The sequence below is a fragment of the Astatotilapia calliptera genome, chromosome 6, assembly GCF_964374335.1.
Source record: "Astatotilapia calliptera chromosome 6, fAstCal68.1, whole genome shotgun sequence".
Lineage (NCBI taxonomy): Eukaryota > Metazoa > Chordata > Actinopteri > Cichliformes > Cichlidae > Astatotilapia > Astatotilapia calliptera.
Window position 1 is genome coordinate 8317050 of NC_137427.1, and position 9204 is coordinate 8326253.

General features: G+C 37.8%; 1 protein-coding gene across 1 annotated transcript; it reads left to right on the forward strand.

Moving 5' to 3' along the window:
- The first annotated feature begins 622 nt into the window (after nucleotides 1-622).
- LOC113023698 (prostaglandin E2 receptor EP1 subtype-like) lies at nucleotides 623-7354 on the forward strand. Its single transcript, XM_026169984.2, has 3 exons — nucleotides 623-1851; nucleotides 3526-4436; nucleotides 6276-7354. Exons 2-3 carry the CDS (start codon nucleotides 3567-3569, stop codon nucleotides 6543-6545), a joined length of 1140 nt encoding a protein of 379 aa, XP_026025769.1. The 5' UTR covers nucleotides 623-1851; nucleotides 3526-3566; the 3' UTR covers nucleotides 6546-7354.
- Nucleotides 7355-9204: the final 1850 nt, after the last annotated feature.

Here is a 9204-nt window from a genome sequence, read left to right on the forward strand (position 1 = left end):
AAAAGTTGACCCACACAACAAAGTAAAGCTATTTTTCGGCTACAAGCCGACAGGGACCCCGCCGTATTAGTCAGAGGTCCCTTTACTACAGTTCGGAGTCGCGGACCTTCAGTAATAGTAATAAATCACACAGCAATAGTACATTCACGTTGTTGTAAAAAGCATGATAATATATTAAGTAATCCAAAGTATTCAGAATACGTTACTGTCATTGAGTAACGTAATGGAATACGTTACAGAATACATTTTGGGGCATGTATTCTGTATTCTGTAATGGAATACATTTTAAAAGTAACCTTCCCAACACTGAGGGTAAACTATAGGTGCCACCAGTGACTATCTTTCTGTTGGAATGAGACAGCAAGCAGCCTGGTCCACCTTACGCCAAGAATCCACTTGCACCAGTCTTTCGTAGAGGAAAATGTTTTTCATCTGCATAAACAAGAAAAAAAAAGTATGACATTTGTGTCTTGGCTCATAAATCAACTAAATTTTTCGCCTGTTTTACAAACCTCTTTGAGACTGGGCTTCTTTTTCAAGATGTAATCCCATCTAATAGATGTTTTGATATTTTCTGCGCACTCCTCCCTTTAAGACTCTCGCAGGGCCTAAATTCTTCCTCCAGGTGTCTTGATTTAATTTTTTTAAAGGAAAAAAAACAAAATGAAAACAATTTACATGTCAGTGCCCATCTCTGCTCTTTCCTGTGAACCAGCAGCCAATCTCTAATGTTGCTTTTGCTCAGTTTCCAACCCAAAATGTGTGCTAGTGTGCTCCAGCTTGCATTCCACGACCTTGTAAAATTCAAACAAACAAAGCCACCTGGCTTCAGTATGTACTACAGGAAAAATGTCAATCAAGCAGAATACATTTTTCCTTTACACAGCTGCAGAAACCCTCAAGACTAACACCAGGGTCCTTGAGGAACATCTGTTTTATTTTCTAGAGCGTGAATATGGCTTTTCCATACCAAATTATCTAAACTACAACTGCAAAACAAACACCTTCACATGTATCCTCGTCTTTTTTAAACATTTTTTTTTATTTAATTGTTTTTTAAATTATATCTATAAACGTCAGCCTTTTGCTCCTGAATACTGAGGTCTATTGGATTTACTGAAATAGAAGACCCTTCATAGGAAGAACTAATATCCACCATGTACTGGACAACTGATACCTCAGCAGAGGTTATTTTGAGCTCAGAGTTACGCATTCAACTGCAAAAATAAATAGATTAATAGCGCAGCCTATGGAACCGAATCTGTTCAGATCGATTCATTTACAGAAGAGCCAGGAGCTGAAAAGTGTCTTCGCTTCAAGCTGATTACTGCAAATAAAGCTTTATTAACTATTTCGAGACCAACATTTTGAAGTTTACAGGGAAATTAAAACTCTAACAGCTGCTTAGGTAAAAAATAATGACTTTTTCTTTTTAAATTATTTTTCCCTTCACTCTTTTTTTGAGAAATAGTGACGCTAGGTTGCGCTTACTGGTCGTGCAGGTAATGTAAACAGGCTGCAGGGAAAGTGCAGCACAGGGGTGAGACGGACTTGACTCAGGGGGCGAACAGCAGCAGAGACGCCCACACAGACTGGAGGACACCGCGCTATAAAAATGTGAGTCGGTATTTCAGCGTCAGTGGGGATCCTTTAAAAGCCACAGTGAAATAGACAGGAGCCTTAAGCAATGGAAAAAACTCCGCGACGGACATCGCTGCAGTGGAGCTTGTCGAAAGGAAACATGACTTCTAATGAAAACAGATTTTTTCTTCTGGATTTCTTTGGACTATCCTTATGAATCACAAAGATAAACCAGCTGGACTTATAAGATAACTAATCAACTGTCGAGTGGTAAGTAATTTCTTCCATTTAAATAATAATAATGATGAAGAGGAGTAATAAAAAAGAATAAGTCTTTGTTCATTTTATATGTATTATTTTTTGTTAACATCTGTATATATGTTTCTTATTTAGTGGAAATGTGAACTTTTCTGAAAATATACAGATCAGTGTGGGAATTCTCATAGATTTAACAAAGTGGTGAGAAGAAATTGTGATAGGGTGTGTTGTGGTGCAGAAAAGCAGCTTACTGGCTGTCTCTGGGCTCTGTGGAAGTCTGAAACAGTAGGCAGGAGACAGCCCTAAAAAAATAATATTTCTTTCTGGTAGAAACTGGATCCAGTAATTGTTTTAATTAGTTTAAATTAAGGCAATTACTGTTACTGTTTAGACACCACAAACGAGGTATAAGGATTCTCTGTGTTAAAAAAATGTATGTGATTATGGAATGAAGCATCGTGAACAGTGAGCTGAATAATGCTCAGCTCTGATTTCCCCCAATATTTAGTCTTTTTTTTTGTGTTGCTGGGAGTTCTGTTCTGTTTAACTATGTTTGACCTCCAAACTAAACCTAACAGTGACGCTCCACTTTGATTAACAAAGCACTGCAGTCCTGACAGCTGCCTCAGTAGCCTCTACTTGCTGTCTGTCATCCTGTGTCCTTTCATCGCTCAAGTGTGTCAGGTTGGGTTCAAAAGGAATATTTACAAATCAAAAAGAAGAAGAAGAAGAAGAACTTAAACATTTGTCATCTATTAAATATATATATATTAAATATATGTATAAAAGATTGAAAAAATGTTCCTGCCTATGATGAATAATTATAAGTACATTTATAAGACATTTGTGTGTCATATGACTATTAAAGTTCTCTCCTTTGCACTTCTTTCACATACTTCCACCTGAATCAAACTCAGTTATAAAAGAACAAGAGCCATATTCGTGGGGAACGCAATAGATGTGAAAACAATAATTTCCTTCTTTTCTTTCTTGTAGTGTTTTTGAATCTTTTAAATGTCAGCAGCCCTGAAATCTTAAAAGATGACCATTATAGGATGTCACGTAAAGGTGGTGCCTTTGGTTTCAGAAGCGGCTTTACTGCCTCTTGTCAGTGATTCTTTGGCCAGAGAAAGAGATGAACGCATTTCTTCTGAAAGCTATTGTCTCTTTTGGCGTTTTAACAATCTGCCAATATCTAATAGCCTACCCTCTAAGGGCTGTGGCTAAAGGACCACCTGACCTGGCACTGTCCCCCACTCAGGAAGATAAAACATATTTACGGTTGTAACCGTACTGCATTTTGTGCCCCAGAGTTCAATCGTGTGCTTCAGTGCAGCCACCATGCCTCATTGCAAGGCAGCCACGTCTCCCTGTTTATGCTTCGAGGCAGGAATTCTGTTCACAAATAAAACCGTTAGTCTCATGTTCCCCCCACCTGGTTGGTTTTTGTGTCCTCCTGTGTCATCACATTTAAATAAACAAATCTGGGAACACTATTGTAGATGTTTGGTTGGGTTGGGATTTTCTGCATTCATTTTTTCCAGGATATTTCCTGAGCTTTTATTTGTATTTGTGTGAATAGTTATTACAGCTTTTGTTAAATCAACTCATCAATATCATTTTACACGGATCAACAGCAGCTTAAGAGTGCTTTATAACTAAATATGCCTTTTCTATCTCCTGCAGCCTCACCTAACTATGGATCTCACGACCTTCAGAGTTCAGAGATGTTAGCTTTGAGCCACTACAACTCCTCAGCCCCCCTGCTTCTCCCTCATGTGGCTAATGACAGTGGAGGGAAGGTGGAGGTCAGGGCTGCTGTTGAAGGGCTGTCACACCATGAAAACCTCACCTTTGAGGAGCCTACCGCTGGTGGAGCGTTCATTGTCATATTGTCCATGACACTGGGCATCATCTCCAACATTGTGGCCCTCTTCATCCTGGTTAATGCTTACTCCCTTCAGCGCCGGCGCTCCAAAGCTACATTCCTTCTGTTTGCCACGTCACTAGTGATTACAGACTCGATTGGCCATGTGATTCCTGGTGCCCTGGTTCTCCGACTCTACCTCTCTGGAGCTGCAAGGCCTCAGTATGTCAACTCCTCTGATGGGATGTGCCAGTTCCTCGGTGGCAGCATGGTGTTCTTCGGACTATGCCCTCTCTTCATGGGCTGTGCCATGGCTGCCGAGCGATGCCTGGGTGTTACTAAACCACTGCTGCACTCATCTTTGGTCACAAAAAGACGTGCAAAAATTTGTCTTTCCATCATCTGGCTGGCAGCCTTAAGTGTGGCCTTGCTACCCTGCTTTCAGCTGGGTTCCTACACCTATCAAGAGCCAGGGACCTGGTGTTTCATCAAAGTGCTCAGTGACACTAAGGAGGTGGATGTGGCATTTGTAGTATTGTTCTCTGGACTTGGGCTGGCCTCGCTAGCTGTGGCGCTGGTTTGTAACACCATCAGTGGACTGACACTGGTCTTCGCCCGGCTCAGGAGGCAGCCCGGCTCCCATCACTCAGCCAAGTCCCACGACATAGAGATGGTGGTGCAGCTCGTTGGAATAATGGTCACTTCGTGTATCTGTTGGAGCCCTCTGCTGGTGAGTGTCAGGAAGTACAAGGTTAAGAAAGAAAAGTCAGTAAGATGGTAGACTTCACCTGTTGTCTAAAAATAAAAAAAGAAAGAGCTCTTACGCATCAAATGTTCTCTCACACAGATGTTTCTACTTAGGTTGGATGATTAGCGACACTGAGCATGCTTGCCTTCATGCCCATACTGTGCTTTATTAACTCTCGTCAGTTTTATTGCAGCTGTTAGATCACAACAGCTTTACAGCTCTCTTACTCATTCTGGCAGCTCACTACAAGTGGATTTTTAGCCAGTATGTTTGAAAGCACCTATGTGGTGGTTAAGCAGTATTTTTACTCCTCAAATTTTTGGAGGTTTTCAAGTTATGTCACATAGTGCAACTGTGAGATTAGGGGCAAACTGAGAATTTTGGTTAAAAACTGTGAAGTTAGAAGTAATATTTAAAGTCACACTGCATTAGCAACAGGATCAGTGCTGACAAAGACAAAAAAAGAAAGAAAGAATCTTCTGTCCAAATGGCCTTGTTTCTGTAAAAACAAAACAAAACATGAAATTCTTATTTAACACATTTCTGAAGAGAACTGGATCACATTACACAGCTGGATCATTATGGGATCAAATGTCAGACAGGGAACAACAACTGCTAAATTAAAGAGTAAGTGCTCTTACTTTGTGTAAGTCAATCACTTTGTTTAAATATCAAGCTCAGTTAAGAAAACAAAAAAACAATGTGCAAACAGAGACTGAAGCAGAAATGTGGTCAGAAAGAAAGACCGCATATTTAAAAAGTGCGTCACATGCATAATAACAGAGGGATTTTGCACGCTATCAAGGGTTTATATAGGATTAGCAGAAAATGAGAATGGGAAAGTATCTCTCAAGTTAGACCTGCCAACAAACTCTAGCTTACATCTCAAGGAACAACAGCAGTCCAAAAATTCTTGCTCAAGCTTTCATGCAGCCACTCAAGTGAACTGTGCAGCAGTCCTCAAGGACAAAACAACATACCGTACACAGCTGGTATCTGGTTTGTATCATATTAAGAAGCTTACAATGTGTTTTTTAATTTGGTGATTTCAGTTTACTCAGATTGTCATTTGCTTGACTGACTCACGTAAAGATTCAGCCAAATTCTGTTTTACTAAAGTGAAATTATTTCCATCGGTTGCTTCCATCCTTCCATTTTCTTAACTGTTTATCCAAATTCAGGGTTTGTGTGGGGCTCGAGCCAATGCCACCTGACAAAAGTCAGGGCGCACCTCGGACAGGTGACCAGTCCATTACAGTTTCAAACTGGGCATGACAGGCATGGTGACTTTGTTATTTTTTGGTCAAACATCAGCACATTGCTGATAGTTACATATCAGTAGCATGCAAATTTAATGTAATGTAATGTAAGAAGGCTCAGGTGTTACTTCTGTGCACAAACATATATGAAGCAGAAGGTTTTTTGTCTTATGATACCTGCATGTGATCAGAGAATTTGCACTATCATTATTAAATAAATGGTAAATACAAGTGATCTCATTACATTGCTCTCCCTAAGATGATTGCATATTATAGATTTCACTAATTAAAAGTATTGGTATCAAAGCTGAAGATTTTAATACCAGGTATTAGGCGCAATGCAGTCCAGCTAAACTTTTACTCCTGCAGTCTCTACTTTAAAATATCAATAAGAGGTTAGTACAACTATAGCCAGACCTTATAAAGCAATGTCACTGTATCTATGACACTAAGGAGGGCAGAGTGGCATTCTATTTTTATAAACATTTATTTTGCTATTCTTTTAATATATTGTTTTTACTTTTCATTTTACTAACTGCAGTTTTATGTTTCATGTCTGCAGATCTTTGGCCTGATGTCCGTGATTCACTCCTACACGGGAACCATTGGACACAGCTTGTCATACTATGAAACCCTGATGGTGATGGGAGTGAGGCTGGCCACGTGGAACCAGATCCTCGACCCCTGGGTTTACATCCTGTTGCGCCGCACCGTGCTCCGCAAAATCTACCTCATCGCTAAGTGCCAGGCAGGCCTGAGGGGTACTATTTTGGGCCGTTGGGAGCCGTCCTCTTTTCCTAGCTCAGAGAAGAATGATGTAGATCAAGTCTGATCTGAGAGAAAGGCTGACATAGTAATTTGCGGATATATTTTGTTACCAGGTCAGTGAGCATATGAAGAACTCAGCAAAGATCTTTATAAAGAAAAGCCAACAGAAGAGCAGGATGTTTGAAAACACCTCCGTGGCTTTTAAACCTTCTCTAAAAAAGTGCTTCTTGGATTTAATCATCATTTCTCTTTCTCACATCATCAAAGTTTACCCTGAGTTCATGGTCTGGACCTTATAAATGAAAGCTAGCTAATGCTATGATTTTGCACAAAATATACACTTTTCTACTGTTTACCTGCATTGAGTGAACATTCCTTGTTATTATACCCTCATAAGGAAACTCTGAAGAGGACAAGGGAACGATTTAGGCCGCATATGGCTGCAGTACTAACCACGCTTTGTCTGGAGAAGCTCAAAGTTTTGCAGAAGTGCCACTTATACAGGGACTACATACAGTATTGCATTGATTTATTTGTACTCAGTTCTATCTGCTTTTAAAGACATGAATTGCACAGTTGGCATGCCTTCATTGTATGATTGCAAAAGAAATCGGTTGTACTGGTTTTAACATTTGGAGGGAGCACCGTACTAAACCCAGAAGTATTTAGAGCGTATTCTGCTGAATGTGTTTCATTAAGGAATGTTAATATTCAAATACTGTGGAGTTTATGTATGTTTATATGCTCTATGTGTGCTTATATATTTCTTTTTGTGAAATAAAGTAAGAGGTTATAACGTAATACTTGAATTATACACTCATTTTTCTGAGTGTGTGTAAAGACTGAATGTAAATAAAAAACGATTCAATGTGATTTTATTCCAGAACTTTGTATTTATTTTTTCCTTAAGCTAGAAACAGAATCTTTTAGCTTTTAAAAAATGTTGTACTCTACTATCATACAGATGTCTGTGACATCAGTGTTTATTATTATTATTATTATTATTATTATTATTAGTAGTAGTAGTAGTAGTAGTAGTAGTAGTAGTAGTAGTAGTAGTTCACCTACAACCACATAAAAGCCTTTTTATTTTGTCCTAGAAATGTCTCTAAATTCCTAGAAGATCTAGACTTGCTATTTCCAATTGCTCCTTCATTATTCTGGATAATGTTAAATATTACTGCAAAATGTTAAATAAATGAAATCTGATATTTATTTAACCTCCCATAAAGCTTTCAGTCCAATCATAATAGGTTTTGCCATCCAATCTTGGTGAGTGGACATATGCCCTATTGACCCTTTCTTATTTCAGCTGATCACAGGATCTGGACTGGTTATATTGTGGGGTACAGAGCAGGTAAAATAATTCAATCATGATCATGTTTCTTGCAAGTTTGTTTTTTCATTTACCCATACAGTGATTAACAAAATTATTAGACCACATAAAAACAAGAAAACACAAATATTTTAGAAATCTGTCAGTAACTAAAAGTCATGTTGATGTTTATTAGGGGAAAAAATAAACTGAATTCATGTTGTAATACCTACATTTGAACTGGCAAACTGGACTTCTCTGAGAAGTCCGAAACCAATCCAGCATAACATTCAACAACGACAACAACAACAACAAAATAATATTATTTTTTTTGTTCAGGACTCCAAGTAAATAACTGTAATTTCAATTTCAAAAAAATATTTTTATGTACTAATTTTTTGCTTTTTTTATGGAACAGTAAGTTTTAAAATTTGTGGATAACAAAAATTTTTGCATAAAAAAAATATCATTTTGATAAAATAGCTTGTGAAGATGGATTAACATTACAGAAACATAAATAATGATTTTCGCAATTACCAAATTTTAAATTATTAATTTAGGGCAGTTGAGCCTTACATTGGGTGGTGATCTTATAATTTTGTTAAGCACTGTATGCAATGGAGGACACTGATACAAATTCTACATTTTTGTTTTTTGTGTATGCGTTTCTAAATTAAATACAGTTAACTTTATGTGTGTCTGAAATAAAATAAAATACTGACCTGTATTAAAATGGATCTCAAACAACAGAATCCTTTACAAGAACCATTTAGGTTAAGTTCAAACAGAAATATTGGACCAAATAACTGTTTTTAAGTGGACTGGATCATCTTTCCATCCATTTTCTAAATCACTTTCCAAGCTTAGGGTTGCAGGGAGTGGCTGGAGCCTATGCAGCTGTCATAGAGCAAGAGGCACAGAACAACCTGGACTGATCGCAATTGTATCAGATCATTTAAAACTAAAAAATAATCTGCATCATGAATAGAAAAAATTGATTAAATTAACATATTTATTCCTATTTGTTCTCCAAAATATTAGCAGCTAACAACATTGCATTATATCTTTGTTAGTATGAAGCAGGACCAAAGTCTAACCAGATTGCATAATGCAAACTGGTGAAAGCTGACATATTACAAAAAGGGAAATAACGATAGCAGAAGAATATGATGTGAAAAGGTAAGAGTAGTAACTGTGTGATGTAATGTTCCTCCGTGGATATTTTCAGTGTTAGATGTGGACTTACATCACACAGAACAGAAGAGAAAATGGATTCAAAAAAGAAAGATGGTCTGAGTTTATGTAAAGAGGAATTACTTTAATACTATACAAATATTTACTTGGGATGATCAGGGGAGTGGATATCTGAACATATACAACTGAGTCTGATGGCTATATTGGAAAAAAA

What these genes read in the sequence shown, in the direction of transcription:
- LOC113023698 (XM_026169984.2), top strand. Translation starts at nt 3,567, where the DNA reads ATGTTAGCTTTGAGCCACTACAACTCCTCAGCCCCCCTGCTTCTCCCT. An exon ending in TCTGTTGGAGCCCTCTGCTG is followed by an intron (nt 4,437 to 6,275) that starts GTGAGTGTCAGG and finishes TCATGTCTGCAG; the next exon opens with ATCTTTGGCCTGATGTCCGT.